This window comes from Nerophis ophidion, linkage group LG05 (assembly GCF_033978795.1).
Source record: "Nerophis ophidion isolate RoL-2023_Sa linkage group LG05, RoL_Noph_v1.0, whole genome shotgun sequence".
Classification (NCBI taxonomy): Eukaryota; Metazoa; Chordata; class Actinopteri; order Syngnathiformes; family Syngnathidae; genus Nerophis; species Nerophis ophidion.
Window position 1 is genome coordinate 13163227 of NC_084615.1, and position 20149 is coordinate 13183375.

The window sequence follows — 20149 nt, forward strand, 5'->3', positions numbered from 1 at the left end:
GCTGATATGTCACACATTTTAATACCATTATTGTTTTTTAAGGCTTATTCCTCACATTTTAATACCATTATTGGTTTCCTTAGGCTCATATGTCACACATTTTAATACCATTATTGTTTACTTTAAGGCTGATATGTCACATATTTAATACCAGCTGCATTGGAAACTAGAATTATGAAGACTAACTTATACTTTCACTGCAATACAGAACATAAATCACCTACATTTCTCAGTAAAACCGCTGCTCCTCCACATGGAGAGAAGCCGGATGAGGTGGTTCAGGCATCTGCTCAGGATGCCTCTCGAGGGAGTGGTTTAGGACACGTCCGACCGGTAGGAGGCCACGGGGAAGACCCAGGACACGTTGGGAAGACTATGTCTCCCAGCTGGTCTGGGAACACCTCGGAATCCCCCGGGAGGAGCTGGACCAAGTGACTGGGGAGAGGGAAGTCTGGGCTTCCCTGCTTAGGCTGCTGCCCCCGCGACCCGACCTCGGATAAGCGGAAAAAGATGGATGGATGAATATTGTACTTGTGTATTCTCAATTGCTTTGTACACTTCTATTCTGAGTATTGTAAAGATGACCTTGGCTTAAGGTTGGGTTTTATTTTTACTTGATTAAATTGGTTAACATGGAGTTTGATTTTTGTAAACACTGTAAAATAAATGGAGGAAATACTATCAACACTGTTTTCCCCATTTTAAATGAGTCAGTTTTTAAAACTATTTCATCCTGTAAATATTATTAATAATGTTTTTTTTTTTTTTTAGAAAGTTCATATCTTACAAATTTAAGTTAAAGTACTAATGATTGTCACACACACACAGTAGGTGTGGTGAAAATGTATCCTCTGCATTTGACTCATCCCCTTGTTCAACCCTGGGAGGTGAGGGGAGCAGTGAGCAGCAGCGGTGGCCGCGCCTGGGAATCATTTTTGGTGATTTGGTGAAAACATCAAAAAACAGAAGGACACATTTCCCTTTTTATTAGTAGATTGCACAGTACAGTTCATATTCCGTACAATTGACCACTAAATGCTAACACCCCAATAAGTTTTTCAACTTGTTTAAGTGGGGGTCCACGTTAATCAATTCCATCCATCCATTTTCTACCGCTTGTCCCTTTTGGTGTCGCGGTAGTAAATCATTATATGAACGTGGATTTTTTTCAGTTGGTGTAATGTTCCATAACATTTTTCTGCAGCTCATAATATCTTGATTGTGTTTAAAGGTTCCATCCATCCATCCATCCATCCATCCATCCATCCGTTTTCTACCGCAATTGTCCCTTTTGGGGTCTTAGAGTATTTCTGTGCAAAGCTACTGAATTATTAATGAGCTAAGTGACTGACTGCGCTTTGCCAGACATTAGCAATCAAAACCGCAAAAAAAAACAACTCTAGCACTATTTCGGTGTTTTACGCAATTAAGATGTATTGGTTGACACTGGACACTGTTAGGGACCGAATGTCCCTTTGGGACAGAGGACACTATTGTATTTCTAAGGTTTTATTCTGTATTATTATTACGCCGCCTCTTTGAGCTGTAATTTGACCCCCTTAACATGCTTCAAAACTCACCACATTTTACACACACATCAGTACTGGCAAACATTTCGATCTAATATAAAAAAACTAAAATCTGAATTGCGCTCTAGCGCCCCCTAGGAAAAAACACAAACAAAACTGCTTGTAACTTCCGCTAGGAATGTCGTAGAGACATGAAACAAAAACCTCTATATAGGTCTCACTTAGACCTATATTTCATAAAATGACTTCCTTCAGCAAAAATCAACAGGAAGTTGGCAAGAACCCCTTCAAATCAAAAGTTTCCTAAAAATGCAATTTTTGCCTCTATGGACTGTAATTTGACCCCCTTAAAATGCTTCAAAACTCACCAAACTGGACACACACATCAGGACTGGTGAAAATTGCAATCTAATAAAAATAAATAAATAAATAAAAATTACGCTCTAGCGCCCCATAGGAATAAAACACAGACAAAACTGCTCCTAGGAAGAAAACTGACAAAACTGCTTGTAACTTCCGGTAGGAATGTCGGAGAGACACGAAACAAAAACCTCTATGTAGGTCTCACTTAGACCTACATTTTATTAATTGACAACAGGAAGTTGGCGATTACCCCTTTAAAACAAAGGTTTTGTAAAAACCTGTCACCTTTTTTCAAACATTGTGGGTGACGGAAAGAAGCACCAGTGTGACCCCAGGATGCAGGGAAGGTAGGTAACGTGAAGGCAAGGATATGTTGAAATGGTAAAGGCAGGAAACATTGTTACGTCTCGTCTCGATTACTGTAACGTATTATTTTCGGGTCTCCCCATGTCTAGCATTAAAAGATTACAGTTGGTACAAAATGCGGCTGCTAGACTTTTGACAAGAACAAGAAAGTTTGATCATATTACGGCTTATTAGTGATTCCCAGAGCCCCCAAAAAAAGTCTGCGGGCTATAGAGCATTTTCATTTTGGGCTCCAGTACTCTGGAATGCCCTCCCGGTAACAGTAAGAGATGCTACCTCAATAGAATCATTTAAGTCTCATCTTAAAACTCATTTGTATACTCTAGCCTTTAAATAGACTCCCTTTTTAGACCAGTTGATCTGCCGCTTCTTTTCTTTTTCTCCTCTGTCCCCTCCTCCCTTGTGGAGGGGGTCTGGTCCGGTGGTCATGGATGAAGTACTGGCAGTCCAGAGTCGGGACCCAGGATGGACCGTTTGCCTGTGTATCGTTTGGGGACATCTCTGCGCTTCTGATACGCCTCCGCTTGGGATGGTTTCCTGTTGGCTCCACTATGGACGGGACTCTCGCCACTGTGTTGGATCCACTATGGATTGAACTTTCACAGTATAATGTTAGAACCGCACAACATTCACTGCTTTCGGTCCCCTATAGGGGGGTTGCTCACAAATGCGGTCCTCTCCAAGGTTTCTCATAGTCACCACTGCGTGTGAGTTTTTCCTTGCCCATATGTGGGCTCTACCGAGGGTGTCCTCGTGGTTTGTGCAGCCCTTTGAGACACCAGTGATTTCGGGCTATATAAATAATCATTGATTGAAAAGTCGGTACCGTCCATTGCTGCTTGCTGCTTTAATATTTGATATCTAGACAAACAAGCTCGGCATTCGTTGTTTGTTTTATCTGCGATCGATTACTAGTGCCTGTGCATCGTGTAAAAAAGGACCTCCCATTGATTGATCTCCACTACACTCCCTGCTGACCGAGAGAAAACATTTTGCAGCTGCGGGGCCGAGCCGGAGGACGCGAGCAGACTTTAGCAGCTTTTACCGAGCGTCCGTCGACGGAACACGACCTTTTTTTACCCTGCTTGGACGTCGCCACTGTTGGATGTTTTCTCCCTCACTTCCGGTTAGCTTTGTGCTAGCACGATGCTAACGGAGGCGCTAGTTTAGTTTGTTGGCGTCGCCAAAGGGCTGCAGAAGCAACATTGTCATTTAAGATATATTTGCACGGTTAATATTGTCTTTAGCACGCTTTATTTTCGTAACCGCGCACGGTAGCTTAGCCATGTTGCTACTGTGGGGGATTTAACTCGCCATTGACACATATATGTGCCAGCAATACGTCGGAGAGAGAAGTTGAACAATTCCGAACGTAAATAGTTATCAATGCTTCCTATATTACAAATAAAATATGCAACCCGAAACTTGACAGCTCGTGTCGACGTGTTAGAAAGTGTCAAAAAAATAAAGAACCATTCAGGGATAATTACTGATTGCCCCTGAACGCACCATTGGTTGTAGGTACTCGGGGTAAAACATCTTAAATTCACCAAAACGAATAAATAAGACTCAGGGGAAGTGTGTTTTTGAATTCAGAACGTAAATAGTTATCAGTGCTTCCTATCTACTAATAAAATAGTCAACCTGAAGCTTGACAGTTCGTGTCGATGGTTTAAGTGTCAAAAAACAAAACAAAACAGTTGATGGATAATTAGTAATTGCTCCTGAACGCACCATTGGTTGCAGGCACTCGCGTTAAAACCTCTTAAATTCACCAAAACACGGATAAATAAGACGTAGAGGAAAGTGTGTGTCTAAATTCCGAACGTAAATAGTTATCAGGGTTTTCTATCTTACAAATAAAATAGGCAATCCAAAACTTGACAGCTCGTGTCGACGGTTTTAAAGTGTCAAAAAAAACAAATTAGTTGATTGATATTTACTGATTGCCCATGAACACACCATTGTTTGCAGGTACTCGCGTTAAAACCTCTTAAATTCACCAAAACACGAATAAATAAGACGCAGAGGGAAGTTATCGGTGCTTCCTATCTTACAAATAAAACAGGCAACCCGAAACTTGACAGCTCGTGTCGACGGTTTAAAAGTGTCAAAAAACATAACAAAACTGTTGATGGATAATTAGTAATTGGCCCTGAACGCACCATTGGTTGCAGGAACTCGCGTTAAAACATATTAAATTCACCAAAACACAAATAAATAAGACTCAGAGGGAAGTGTGTGTTCAAATTACGAACGTAAAAGGTTATCAGTGCTTCCTATCTACTAATAAAATAGGCAACCTGAAACTTGACAGCTCGTGTCAACGGTTTAAAAGTGTCTAAAAACAAAACAAAACTGTTGATGGATAATAAGTAATGCCCCTGAACATACAATTGGTTGCAGACACTCGCGTTAAAACCTCTTAAATTCACCAAAACACGAATAAATAAGACACGGAGGAAAGTGTGTGTCTAAATTCCGAACGTAAATAGTTATCAGTGTTTTCTATCTTACAAATAAAATAGGCAATCCAAAACTTGACAGCTCGTGTCGACGGTTTTAAAGTGTCAAAAAAACACAAAATAGTTTATTGATATTTACTGATTGCCCATGAACGCACCATTGGTCTCGTTAAAACCTCTTAAATTCACCAAAACACGAATAAATAAGACGCAGAGGGAAGTGTGTGTTTAAATTACGAACGTAAATAGTTATCAGTGCTTCCTATCTACTAATAAAATAGGCAACCTGAAACTTGACGGCTCGTGTCGACGGTTTAAGTGTCAAAAAACAAAACAGTTGATGGATAATTAGTAATTCCCCCTGAATGCACCATTGGTTGCAGGCACTCGCGTTAAAACCTCTTAAATTCACCAAAACACGAATAAATAAGACGCAGAGGAAAGTGTGTGTATGAATTCCAAACGTAAATAGTTATCAGTGTTTTCTATCTTACAAATAAAATAGGCAACCCAAAACTTTTGACAGCTCGTGTCGATGGTTTAAAAGTGTCAAACAAAAACAACCCAAATAGTTGATTGATATTTAGTAATTGCCCCTGAACGCACCATTGGTTGCAGGCACTCGCGTTAAAACCTCTTAAATTCACCAAAACACAAATAAATAAGACGCAGAGGGAAGTGTGTGTTCAAATGAATTATCAGTGCTTCCTATCTTACAAATAAAATAGCCAACCTGAAACTTGACGGCTCGTGTCGACCTTTTCAAAGTGTCCCCAAAAAATTTAAAGAGCTGCTAATGGGTAATTAGTAATTGCTCCTGAACGCACTTGGTTGCAGGCACTCGCGTTAAAACCTCTTAAATTCACCAAAACACGAATAAATAAGACGCAGAGGGAAGTGGTCTAAAAGGGAGGATCCTGTCCTGTTTCTGAGTCTTTGGGCTACTTTTCCTCCTCCTCCTCCACCACCACCACCCTCCTACTTTCCTCGGCCAGCCGGTCATGGACCCCCCGAGAACAAGATCTCGCTCTCGGTCAGGCTACTACCATTTCCCCATGAACACCCCTGGAAGCAACAACGGCGGCAACACGCTCAGTAACGGGAGTTTGGTGAACGCCGCCGGTGGAGGGGCGATGAGCTACCCGCAGCAGAGCACCGCCGGCTGGCCGCCGCACCTCAGCAGCCGAGGCTACCCGGAGAACCCGCAGCAGCAGCAGCAGCAGCAGCCCGTGAGCTTCCTGTCCTCCGGGACACAGCGGCTTGTCGCTCACCGGCACCCTGGAACTGGTAAGTGTGGTGGCCCGCACTCATGCACACAATACACCCATCAGCTGGTTGTTTTGCATGAGTCCAATTCTTCCCTAAAAATAAAATGCATATTTTTGACTGGCACTGACAGATTTGTATTCATTATATAATTATAAAAAGATGGTCATGTTTTTGTTTTAGTCTTAATTGATATGTTGCAGTGCAGTTCTACTCTACTGCAAGCTCCAACCACAATAATACAAGTTAATCATCAGAGATCAATTCAATGTATGTACTCTAGTGATTAGCTTGTGTGATGACTGTATTATGCTGATAGTATATCTTTGTACCATGAATTGATTAACGTGGAGCCCGACTTAAACAAGTTCAAAAGCTTATTGGGGTGTTACAATTTAGTGGTCAATTGTATGGAATATGTACTGAACCGTGCAATCTACTAATAAAAGTTTCAATCAATCAAAACAAACAGGACATAGAGTATTAACGTAGTGTAAATACCGTATTTCCTTGAATTTCCGCCGGGTCTATAGTATGCGCCTGCTTAGAATTACTGCTGGGTCAAACTGGTTTCGCAAAATAATTAGCGCATGCTTAGCATTACTGCCGGCTCAGGATTAACGTCGGGTCAACTCGTTTCGCAAAATATTATTTATATCAGCGCGTGTCTAGAATTTCCGCCGGGTCAAACTCGTTTCGTAAAATAATTAGCACATGCCTAGAATTTCCGCAGGGTCAAACTCGTCATGTCACGAGTGACACTTCACCTGTCGTCATTTTCAAAATGGGGGAGGCTGATTTCAATCATTTGAAATCGCATAAAAGGAAGAAGATTAAAAGCTATTCAGCAGGATTTAAGCTCCAAGCTATTGAATATGTTAAAAAGAACAGTAAGCAGCTATGTTTTATTAGGGTTATATGCATGCATGTGTGGTGCATCATGTTGCATGCATGCATGTGTGATGCATCATGTTGCATGCATGCATGTGTGATGCATCATGTTGTATGCGTGCATGTGTGGTGCATCATGTTGTATGCGTGCATGTGAGATGCATCATGTTGTATGCGTGCATGTGAGATGCATCATGTTGTATGCGTGCATGCGTGATGCATCATGTTTTATGCATGCATGTGTGATGCATCATTTTCAAAATGGGGGAGGTTGATTTCAATCATTTGAAATCGCATAAAGGGAAGAAGATTAAGAGCTATTCAGTAGGATTTAAGGTCCAAGCTATTGAATATGCTAAAAAAACAGTAAGCAGCTATGTTTAATTGATATACCGTAGCTGCGTGTGTCAAATATGAGTCATGACTCCCGCCTCCTGGTGTTAGAGGGCGCTAGTGATCCTTCTTGAGACTACTCGGCTGCAGAAGAAGTGACAACAAGCAGCAAGAGTGAGCAGCGATCGTTTATTTTTTCCTCTCGCTTGCACTTTTAACATGGAGGATTACATATCTAAAATAAAACAGTTTTCTAAACAGGACTTTCAATGGAAGCAGGAGGTCATAAAGGAAGATCTCCATCGAGACAGAGAGACTTTTAAAACTGAAGAAAGATAAGGAAGACTTCTATAAACAAGTTGTCGATGCTTTTGATCAGAAGGAGCTGCGCATGGACTTCATTTATAAGTAAAGGTAAGACCATTGTAACGTTTTTTTTTTTATTAAATGTGCTTTTCATGATGGTATCCTTACATCAAACTCAAATTTAAAAGCGCAGGACTAAATTCACCGCATGCCTTTGGTAAACGCCGGAGTGAGAAGAGGTTTTAAATTAATCAGTGCCCCGTCGGCCATTCAAGGAAATACAGTAATTGGAATTCGATATACCTCGATTTACAAACTTAATTGGGTCTTGAACGTGGTTCGTAAATCAAAAAGTTCATATAGTGGAGAAGAGTTCCACATAAACAATGTAAATATGAATAACGGGTTCAAGCCTCAAAAGTCTATACTTTTATTAAGTGTGTAGACTTTGAACTAGGATTGTCTGGTACCTCGGTGCTAACAAAGTACCGTGGTACTAATGGAAAAAAAGCACTATAGTGCCTTCGAAAAATATTGTTACCCTGCTGACGTTGCTGGTATACAAGCCACGCCGCATGTTGGTCAAATTATGCACACACACACAGCACTTGCTAGCAGAAAAAAGTGAAGACAGAATATGGAGAATGGGTGTATTTTGTCTTAAAAACAAAAAATAAAGTAGATGGTTCTATAAACAGTGCAAGCTGTGCTTAACCACTAGCTAGCTATGTTTTAAACGTCTCTCCGTAGTGTTTTAGCTACTTTTGAATCACTAATCCTCGTCTCCATGGCGACACACTATGTTTCTTACACGTATCATCCCTGCAGGACGAGGAATGACATTCAGGTGTGCTAGCTTGCTGTTAGCGATTAGCTACTGTATCCTGTGTGTAGTGAAGCATGTTTAGGAAAAAAAAAAAAAAGGTGGATCTATACAAATATCGACTTTAACGATGCCAAGTGCAAGAGCCATATGTAGTCGATACTAAAATGATTACATCAATGTTTTTTATTACCATAACATCTTTTCACTTATTTATTGTTTGAACTTTAATTTTAACCAAAGTGTGACCCTGTAGTGGAACGATACCCAAATTTGTAGCATCAGCAAAACTAATGTAAAGTATTTAAGCAGAATAATGAGTGATTAATACGTTTTAACAGAAGTGTCGATAGAACATATTAAAACAGAAGCTACCGTATTTCCTTGAATTGCCGCCGGGGCGATAATTAATTTAAACCTCTTCTCACTCCGGCGCGTACCAAAGGCATGCGGTAAATTTAGGCCTGCGCTTATAAATATGAGTGTGATGTAAGGATACCATCATGAAAAGCATATTTAATTAAAAAAAACGTTATTATGGTCTTACCTTTACTTATAAATGAAGTGCATGCGCAGCTCCTTCTGATCAAAAGCATCGATAACTTGTTTATAGAAGTCTTCCTTATCTTTCTTCAGTTTTAAAAGTCTCTCTGTCTCGATGGAGATCTTCCTTTTATTACCTCCTGCTTCGATTTGAAAGTCCAGTTTAGAAAACGGTTTTATTTTAGATATGTAATCCTCCATGTTAAAAGTGCAAGCGAGAGGAAAAATAAAGGATCGCTGCTCACTCTTGCTGCTTGTTGTCACTTCTTCTGCAGCCGAGTAGTCGCAAGAAGGATCACTAGCGCCCTCTACCACCAGGAGGCGGGAGTCATTTAATGACTTATATTTGACACACGCAGCTACGGTATATTAATAAAACATAGCTGCTTACTGTTCTTTTTAGCATATTCAATAGCTTGGACCTTAAATCCTACCGAATAGCTCTTAATCTTCTTCCCTTTATGCGATTTCAAATGATTGAAATCAGCCTCCTCCATTTTGAAAATGATGACAGGTGAAGTGTCACTCGTGACGTGACGAGTTTGACCCAGTGGAAATTCTAGGCATATGCTAATTATTTGGCGAAACGAGTTTGACCCGGCAGTAATTCTAGGCATACTACGGGTGTCATGAAAATAAAAATCTGATTGATTGAGAAGGTGTGTACAAACTTTTGGCCTTTACTGTATGTGACTATCAAACTATTTTAAAGCGCCTCGGAAAGCCTCCTAATTTGGTTACTAATGTATGCGTTAACAAACTTTTGGCCTGCACTGTGTATAGTGTCATTTATTTGTCCAGCCTCTGTGAAGCAGTTACCACAATACCGCCTTAAAACCACTCACCAGCATGATGCTGTCTGATGGCTGCATTGACCCAAACCGAGTGGTTCTAATGCTCACCCCTAGTGTATAATTTTAGGTAGTGTGCCAATGTTCCACAGTCACAGACGTGACATGTCACTTAATAGCGCCGGCGTCTAGCTCAAAACTGGCCCGCCGTTCTGGCTGTCCCAATTACAGACTCTTGCCACTGCAGCCTGGACACTCTCCTCTTCTGTCTTCCTATTTTGTGGCACACTGCTGGGTAAGGTGGCGATATGATGTGGAAGAGCTCTTTTAAGCAGATAACACTCAAGATTAATTTGAGATTTGGTACATTGGGGGTATCAAACCAGCAGCCCTCCACAGCCTCTCATTCACAACTGACCCGTTTTTTAGCATAATAATATGCTTTTGTCTTTGTCTTCTTTAAATGTAAATCTTATGCTATACCCTGTAAAGTGGCCACCGTCTTTATTATCTCTCCAAAAAAAAAAAATCACGAATATCATTTATATTCTAGGACAGAGGTGTCATTCTGGTTTTCATTGAGGGCCACATTGTAGTTCTCAGAGGGCCGCTTGTTACAGTGAATATATATGAATTATAATATGTCCGTATTTTTTGGAGTATAAGTCACACCGGCCGAAAATGCATAATAAAGAAGGAAAAAAACATTTAAGTCGCATTTTTTGGGGAAATTTATTTGATAAACGATTAAACTATTTGATGAACGTAACATATTATGGTAGGAGTCATTCAAATAACTATAACATATACAACATGCTATACCTTTACCAAACAATCTGTCACTCCTAATCGCTAAATCCCATGAAATCTTATACGTCTAGTCTTACGTGAATGAGGTAAATGATATTATTTGATATGTGTTAATAATTAAACACATAAGCCGCTCCTGAGTATAAGTCGCACCCCCCGCCAAACTATGAAAAAAAACTGCAACTTATAGTCCGAAAAATACGGTGATGGCCTCATTATGTTAGTGCACAATTCCCTATGGAGCTCCATATATACATACAAATTGACGGATAACATACTTGCTTTTGCAATCATAAGTGAATCATAAGAGGCGTCGCAACTTTTTCCATCAATGGCCGCATAATTGCCCAGTACAGTACGTATTCCGTACAATTGACCACTAAATGGTAACACTCGAATTAGTTTTTCAACTTGTTTAAGTCGGGGTCCACGCTAATCAATTCATGGGAAAGATGTTTTTAATATGGTAAAATAAAGACAAAAGAAAGAAAAAAACAGCCTGCATGGCAGCTTTGTGTCAACATTGCCACTTTTTCTCGATAGATTTCACCTCATTCCAATATTTTGAATGTTCTTTTTTATTTTTGCAATAGCATTTCCAGAATGTATGGCGGGCTGATAAACAATTAGCTGCGAGCCCACTTTGGACACCCCTGTCCTACAGTGAAGCATGTTTAGCTATAGGGATGATTACTTGTAAGAAACTTACTGTATTTGTCACCATGGAGACAAGGAAAGGGTACTTTTTCAAGGCGGTATAGTACTGAATATGATTCATTAGATAGGATTCATTAGTATCGCGGTACTATACTAGTAGCGGTATACCGTACAACCCTAATCTGTACTGTAAATTCTTTAAAAACGCCTGCCTCCCTGTCCCCTCTTTGGGCCCCCCTCAGATGGATATCTAGATCTGGTTCTCCACACAAGGCCGATGACCCCAAGTGGGGGTTTGAAAGGGAAGAAGAGGCAACAGGCCGGCTGCAGCCTCCAGTGTCAGCCGTCTCTCCCTCTGTTCTTCACAGCCGCTAGCGGGGCGTCTTTGAGCCGCTACTATCGGCGGGCTTCACATGGCCCCGGAGTGGTCTGCAAAGGACAACAAAAGGGTGGGCTTTGCTTTCAGATCTGGAGATCTGTTGTTTCTGGGTAGGCTTGTTGGATGAGGCATACGTGTGGTGGGGGGCGAGGAGGAGAGGGAGAGATTTCTTTTCTTTTCTTCTTTTTTGTTGTGATGAAAGGTTTCTTGGGCCCCGCTTAGGGGAAAGTCTTGTCAGCTGAAGGACGTCTTTTCATGCCGCATGAAAGTATGTGTGCATGTGCTGCATCCAGATTGCACATGTGGAGGCCGATAAACAGCTGGTTGAGCATTGTTCTTCCCCAGTTTGACGACGTTGCTAAAGAGGTTTCATCACTGTTTGGTTTGCAGAATTTAGCAAAAAAAAAAAAAAAAGGTGCAACTGATTTCGACAAAAACAATCTACCGTATTTTTCGGACTATAAGTCGCAGTTTTTTTCCATAGTTTGGCCGGGGTGCGACTTATGTGTGAAATTATTAACACGTTACCGTAAAATATCAAATAATATTATTTAGCTCATTCATGTAAGAGACTAGAGGTATAAGATTTCATGGGATTTATCGATTAGGAGTGACAGATTGTTTGGTTAACGTATAACATGTTCTACAAACCCCGTTTCTATATGAGTTGGGAAATTGTGTTAGATGTAAATATAAACAGAATACAATGATTTGCAAATTCTTTTCAACCCATATTCAGTTGAATATGCTACAAAGACAACATATTTGATGTTCAAACTTATAAACTTTTTTTTGTGTGCAAATAATCATTAACTTTATAATTTGATGCCAGCTACATGTGACAAAGAAGTTGGGAAAAGTGCCAATAAATACTGATAAAGTTGAAGAATGGTCATCAAACACTTATTTGGGACATCCCACGGATGTGCATGCTAATTTGGAACAGGTGAGTGCCATGATTGGGTATAAAAACAGCTTCCCAAAAAATGCTCAGTCTTTCACAAGAAAGGATGGGGCGAGGTACACCCCTTTGTCCACAACTGCGTGAGCAAATAGTCAAACAGTTTAAGAACAACGTTTCTCAAAGTGCAATCGCAAGAAATTTAGGGATTTAAACATTAACGGTCTATAATATCATCAAAAGGTTCAGAGAACCTGGAGAAATCACTCCACGTAAGCGGCATGGCCGGAAACCAACATTGAATGACCGTGACCTTCGATCCCTCAGACGGCACTGTATCAAAAACCGACATCAATCTCTAAAGGATATCACCCGTATGGGCTCAGGAACACTTCAGAAAACCACTGTCACTAAATACAGTTCGTCGCTACATCTGTAAGTGCAAGTTAAAGCTCTACTATGCAAAGCAAAAGCCATTTATCAACAACATCCAGAAACGGCGCCGGGTTGTCTGGGCTCAAGATCATCTAAGATGTACTGATGCGAAGTGGAAAAGTGTTCTGTGGTCTGACGAGTCCACATTTGAAATTGTTTTTGGAAATATTCGACATCGTGTAATCCGGACCAAATGGGAAGCGAACCATCCAGACTGTTATCGACACAAAGTTCAAAAGCCAGCATCTGTGATGTTATAGGGGTGCATTAGTGCCCAAGGCATGGGGAACTTACACATCTGTGAAGGCACCATTAATACTGAAAGGTACATACAGGTTTTGGAACAACATATGCTGCCATACAAGCGCCGTCTTTTCATGGACGCCCCTGCTTATTTCAGCAAGACAATGCCAAGCAACATTCAGCACGTGTTACAACAGCGTGGCTTCGTAAAAAAAGAGTGCGGGTACTTTCCTGGTCCGCCCGTAGTCCAGACTTGTCTTCCATGGAAAATGTGTGGTGCATTATGAAGTGTGAAATATGACAGGGGAGACCCCGAACTGTTGAAAATGATTTGCAAATCATTGTATTCCGTTTATATTTACATCCAACACAATTTCCCATCTCATATGGAAACGGGGTTTGTATATGTTTTGGTTATTTGAATGACTCTTACCATAATATGTTAGGTTAAAATAGCAGGCACCTTCTCATTTGGTTATTTATCCGTCACATAACGTACACTCATTCAGCCTGTTGTTCACTATTTTATTTATTTTAAATTGCCTTTCAAATGTCTATTCTTGGTGTTGGATTTTATCAAATAAGTTTCCCCCTAAAATGCGACTTATACTCCAGTGCGACTTGTATGTTTTTTCCTTCTTTATTATGCATTTTCGGCAGGTGCGACATATACTCTGGAGCGACTCATACCCCGAAAAATACGGTAATTGAAAGACTGTTTGCGCAGTATTTTGGATATGTCAGGACAACGGTGTTGCTATGAATACAATATTTGGTAAAAACGAAAGATATTTGAATGCACAGTCAAAAAAAATCAAAGCTTAAACCAAACCAAAGCTGGCCCGCCACACATTCCCAAATCATTCTTTTAGATCTTAACCTCTTAAGGCCCAATCTGTTTTTTTACTTGCTTTTTTTTTTTATTTCTCTTTGCTATTTGGGCTTATTATAAAAACTAAGAATCATCTTTTGATATAATGTACTTAGTCCATAAGTACACAAACGTGTACTTCATGTTTAGTGACATGCTCATTCTTATTTTTACACTTTTTTTTTTCCAAATTCCATTGCATGTTGTTCTCTTCTGACACCTCCAGATGGCAGTATAAGTGTCCACATAAGTGGCCATAAGACCCCAATTCAGTAGTGTACACCATTTTGGAAATACAAGCTAAAAGGTGCTGTCCACACATGTGGCCACTAAGCCTTTAGAGGTTTTTAATTGGGCAGCACGGGGCTAGTGCGTCTGCCTCACAATACGAAGGTCCTAAGTAGTCCTAGGTTTAATCCCGGGCTTGGGATCTTTCTGTGTGGAGTTTGCACGTTCTCCCCGTCACTGCGTGGGTTCCCTCCGGGTACTGCGGCTAATCCTCCCACCTCCAAAGACATGCACCTGGGGATAGGCCCCTCCCACCTCCAAAGACATGCACCTGGGGATAGGCCCCTCCCACCTCCAAAGACATGTACCTGGGGATAGGTTGATTGGCAACACTAAATGGTCCCTAGCGTGTGAGTGTGAATGTTGTCTGTCCATCTGTGTTGGCCCTGGGATGAGGGGGAGACATGTCCAGGGTGTACACCGCCTTCCGCCTAATTGTTGCTGAGATCAGGGCCACGGGGGGCGCTGGAGCCTAAGGGAATAAGCGGTAGAAAATGGATGGATGGAGTGTAGCTGCCATTATGATGTGCAGTGATGTTTTCTAATGACTAAGTCTTCAACTATACAAAGTATTTCAATAGTTGGAATCTGCGCTTTTGTATGTTATACTAGTTACTATGGTCATGTAATTAGTTACTATGGTTGTCTAATTAGTTACTATGGTCATCTCATTAGTAACTATGGTCTTTTAATGAGTTACTATGGTCATCTAAGTCACATCAGCTCAGACCAGGCACCAATCAGTGTGGGTGGGGTGCGTTTCCACAGAGTGTTTCCAGAGCCTGAAATGTGGTTATCAGCGACAGATGCGGAAGGAGATTTTTACAACAAAGTTCTGAAGCTTCGTGGTATATCAGATTGTAGATGGGGTTTTCTTTTTTTTACCCTTCGTCTTCATATTTCGCTGTTTGTTGCATTTTTGTTCTGTTTCGCTTGAATATAAAATATACTAATAATGGATTACCGTATTTCCTTGAATTGCCGCCGGGGCGCTGATTAATTTAAAACCTCTTCTCACTCCGGCGTTTACCAAAGGCATGCGGTAAATTTAGGCCTGCGCTTAAAAAGTTTGAGTGTGATGTAAAGATAGCATCAAGAAAAGCACATTTAATAAAAAAAATCGTTATTATGGTCTTACCTTTACTTATAAATGAAGTCCATGCGCAGCTCCTTCTGATCAAAAGCATTGATAACTTGTTTACAGAAGTCTTCCTTATCTTTCTTCAGTTTTAAAAGTCTCTCTGTCTCGATGGAGATCTTCCTTTATTACCTCCTGCTTCCATTGAAAGTCCAGTTTAGAAAACTGTTTTATTTCAGATATGTAATCCTCCATGTTAAAAGTGCAAGCGAGAGTAAAGAATAAACCATCCCTGCTCACTCTTGCTGCTTGTTGTCACTTCTTCTGCAGCCGAGTAGTCTCAAGAAGGATCACTAGCGACCTCTACCACCAGGAGGCGGGAGTCATTTAATGACTCATATTTGACACACGCAGCTAGGGGATATTAATAAAACATAGCTGCTTACTGTTCTTTTTAGCATATTCAATAGCTTGGACCTTAAATCCTACTGAATAGCTCTTAATCTACTTCCCTTTATGCGATTTAAAATGATTGAAATCAGCCTCCTACATTTTGAAAATGATGACAGGTGAAGTGTCACTCGTGACGTGACGAGTTTGACCCGGTGGAAATTCTAGGCATATGCTAATTATCTGGCGAAACGAGTTTGACCCGGCGGAAATGCTAGACATGCGCTAATACAAATAACATTTTGCGAAACGAGTTTGACCCCTCAGTAATTCTAGGCAGGCACATACTATATACCCGGCGGCAATACAAGGAAATACGGTAGATTTATCGCTTTTCTAGACACGCAAAGCGCTTCACAGAGAAGAGTGAACCCATCATTCATTCACTCCGCATTCACACCTGGTGGTGGTAAGCTACATTGTAGCCACGGCTGCCCAGGGGTAGACTGACTGAAGCGCGGCTGCCATTCTGCGCCTACAGCCCCTCCGAGCACCACCCATCATTCATTCACCAGTGTGAGCGGCACTGAGGGCAAAGGTGAAGTGTCCTGCTCAAGGGCACGACGGCAATGATTTGGATGGCAAAAGGCGGGGAGCGAACCTGCAACCCTCAAATTCCTGGCACGGCTGCTCTACCCACCATGTCATGCCACCCCTTGTGGATGGAGAGGGGGTGTGATGTTCATATGTTGTCAATTTTCAGTGTTTTGTCCTTCATAGTACTAAAATAAAACTGTAATACTCTCGTCCGGAAAAGTGTGGACTGCCATCTCCAGGTTGGAGAGGAGATCATGCCCCAAGTGGAGGAGTTCAAGTACCTCGGAGTCCTGCTCATGAGTGAGGGAAAAGTGGATGGTGAGATCGACGGTGGATCGGTGCGGCGTCTTCAGTAATGCGGACGCTGTATCGATCCCTTGTGGTGAAGAAGGAGCTGAACCGGAAGGCAAAGCTCAGAATTTACCATTCCATCTACGTTCCCATCCTCACCTATGGTCATGAGCTTTGGGTTATGACCAAAGGGACATGATCATGGGTACTAGCGGCCCAAATGAGTTTCCTCCGCCGGGTAGCAGGTCTCTCTCTTAGAGAGGGTGAGAAGCTCTGTCATCCAGGGGGAGATCAAAGTAAAGCCGCTGCTCCTCCACATGGACAGGAGCCAGATGAGGTGGTTTGGGCATTTGCTCAGGATGCCACCCGAACGCCTCCATAGGGAGGTGTTTAAGGCACGTCCAACCGGTAGGAGTCCATGGGGAAGACCCAGGACATGTTAGGAAGACTATCTCTCCTGGCTAGCCTGGGAACGTCTCGGGATCCTCTGGGAGGAGCTGGACCAAGTGGCTGGGGAGAGGGAAGTCTGGGCTTCCCTGCTTAGGCTGCTGCCCCCGCGACCCGACCTCAAATAAGCGGAACAAGATGGATGGATGATGGATCCTTCATAGTTAATATTGTAAATCACACAGTCTTTATTTCCATGTACATGCTGGGTGTCTCATTAAGTAAAAAATTTAAAATTCCATTCAGTTTAATAAGGTGGTCTTTCATTACGTTTTTAGCGTTCAATCAGATATTGTTGTATTAGTTTTGTAATAGTGTTCCTAAAAATAGATATACTGGCCCCTCTAAATTTGGCCTCCCGAGTCAAAATAATTGCCCAGGCCTGGCTTAAACTGTAACGCTGTAGTCTTTTTGATAATAGTGTTTTCTGTGGCGCCTCCTTACATTTAAAAAAAAAAAAAAAATAACAGGTTGTCAAACCAGGTAAAGGTGTTCATCTTTTGACTTAGTAAGTTAACCCAGGTTGCAACAAACATCTCTCTTCCTCGTTTGAGGACAAAGTGGAAGGTGTTTGTTTTGGCGTGGTTGACTCTAAAACTGGGTCTGTCGGCTCCATCAGGATCATTTCACTATGCATAATGCATGAATCTTACTGACATAATTCACAGGAGGTCTGGTATCCACGTTAATATTCAAATTAGGTGTCAATGTGTGCTCTTCTGTAGCTGGCCACAAATAGCAATCTTCTGATTAAAGACCTCCATTATGCAGGGATATATCGTCTACATGGGTTTCTTTGTTTCTCAAGTGAACCAAACAGTCTTTTCAGAGTGACAATAGTTCAGCATTGCTCACTCAGTTGGCCTTCTGGTAACCGTTAAGACTTACCATGGCTTTGTTGCATCTCACTGCTTTGACAATTTCGAAGAGAAAACTGAGAGAAAAATCACAGAGCGAGCATACAGACATCCAGCGATGAGTTGAGAGAACTCTCTGAAGGCGGAAAATGAGAAGCTTATGCTGGTAGAGATTGATGGATGGTCTTCTTGGCACATCAGAGGCCATGAATAATCCCCGTTTTTCCAAAGAGAGCTTCTGCTGCTTTGTTTCATGCCACTATTGGAAAAGCCTGGAAGACCAAAGAAGCACCACGCTGATTGATTTCGGACGCCCATTTGTATTTGGACTAACTGTTTCCTATCCTTTTGGTCATGGACAGGAAAATCACATTGAGTCAAGCAGCAGTTTGGTGTGTGTGTGTGCTGCTTCTCTGCTGCTTTGCAGGCGTATGTCCATGTGTCTTGTGATGTTGTTTTTCTCAGCCCCATTTTATCTGATTATTTTTCCTCTCTCTCTCTCTCTCTCTCTCTCTCTCTCTCTCTCTCTCTGGCCTGCAGGAGGAGTGCTGCATTTCCATGCAGATAATGTGTTCAGTGACGATCGAGACAAAGTAGGCACTGAAACATGGTTGACCACTGCCTGTTTACTTCTGCTTTGAAAAGTATTTTGTCATCCCCCCCCACCCCTTACCATTCATCCCCTTTTCACCACTTGGTGCAGATGGAAGACAGCCCAAGCCCAAAAAGGCAGCGCCTTTCCCAGCAGTCCTTTTTAGAGCTAAGCTCTGCCCCTCCTTCCACCCCGTCCTCTCCCATTCGCCCCTGGGAGCTTCCTCCCAGTCGCAGACCTCACACCCACTACGCACCGGAGAGATGTCACACGCCTGTGCGGAATCGACGAAGGTAAGCGTACGCGCACACTTCACCAATAATTTGTCTTCAAAAGTTCCGACTGCATAAACCGTTCAGGCCTTATGTGTGACAACAAGTCTCTTTTTGTGTGTGTTTTAAATGCTGAAAAACTGTTAACAATGCAGGTAATGTTCTATTTCGCCTACAAAGTCCTCCAAAAACTTCAAACAGCAATTCATATACATGCTGTGAGTATGTATACCGTATTTCCTTGAATTGCCGCCGGGTATATAGGATGCGCCTGTCTAGAATTTCTGCCGGGTCAAACTTGTTTCGCAAAATAATTAGCATATGCCTAGAATTTCCGCCGGGTCAAACTCGTCACGTCACGAGTGACACTTCACCTGTCATCATTTTCAAAATGGCGGAGGCTGATTTCAATCATTTGAAATCGCATAAAGGGAAGAAGACTAAGAGCTAGTCAGTAGGATTTAAGGTCCAAGCTATTGAATATGCTAAAAAGAACAGTAAGCAGCTATGTTTTATTAATATACCATAGCTGCGTGTGTCAAATATGAGTCATTAAATGACTCCCGCCTCCTGGTGGTAGAGGGCGCTAGTGATCCTTCTTGCGACTACTTGGCTGCAGAAGAAGTGACAACAAGCAGCAAGAGTGATTGTTTATTTTTTCCTCTCGCTTGCACTTTTAACATGGAGGATTACATATCTAAAATAAAACTGTTTTCTAAACTGGACTTTCAAGACTGAAGAAAGATAAGGAAGACTTCTATAAACAAGTTATCGATGCTTTTGATCAGAAGGAGCTGCGCATGGACTTCATTTATAAGTAAAGGTAAGACCATAATAAAAAAATTTTTTATTAAATGTGCTTTTCATGATGGAATCCTTACATTACACTCAAATTTTTAAGCGCAGGCCTAAATTTACCGCATGCCTTTGGTAAGAAGAGGTTTTAAATTAATTAGCGCCTCGGAGGCAATTCAAGGAAATACGGTATAATGTAGTAACAATCACATTCATGATAGCATGTAATATTTACAGTATTTTGGTCATTTTAAACATTATCAGAGCTTTTCTAGGCGCATTGATTTCACAGAGCGCAAAGCAACAAACTACTTCTATCAACAACGGCTACTACAAATCATGGCAGACGACTGCTTATGATCCAGAGCTAGAGCTGTCAAAGGTTACGCGTTAACTATTAGTTCCTGTTTTTGTCACGCGATCAATGCGCACGCGTCCTTTTTGACCCTCGGTCCATTCCGTCGAGTGGGAAAATGTAATGGCGTTCACTGGCTGTTGAGCCACAAGCGGGAAAATAGCTATCAGAAATGCACAAAGTAAAGGGTACATCATGGAAAGCCTATGTCAAAA

The 20149-nt window shown here is 41.6% G+C and overlaps 1 protein-coding gene across 1 annotated transcript in view; it reads left to right on the plus strand.

The window, feature by feature from the left end:
• Nucleotides 1-3175: 3175 nt before the first annotated feature.
• LOC133552680 (E3 ubiquitin-protein ligase RNF38-like) overlaps nucleotides 3176-20149 on the plus strand; it is a 31067-nt gene continuing 14093 nt past the window's right edge. Inside the window, exons 1-3 of the mRNA XM_061900056.1 lie at nucleotides 3176-6010; nucleotides 18461-18513; nucleotides 18624-18805. Of these exons, the coding sequence (XP_061756040.1) occupies nucleotides 5725-6010; nucleotides 18461-18513; nucleotides 18624-18805 (521 nt within the window). The 5' untranslated portion in view covers nucleotides 3176-5724. The remainder of the gene's footprint in view (nucleotides 6011-18460; nucleotides 18514-18623; nucleotides 18806-20149) is intronic.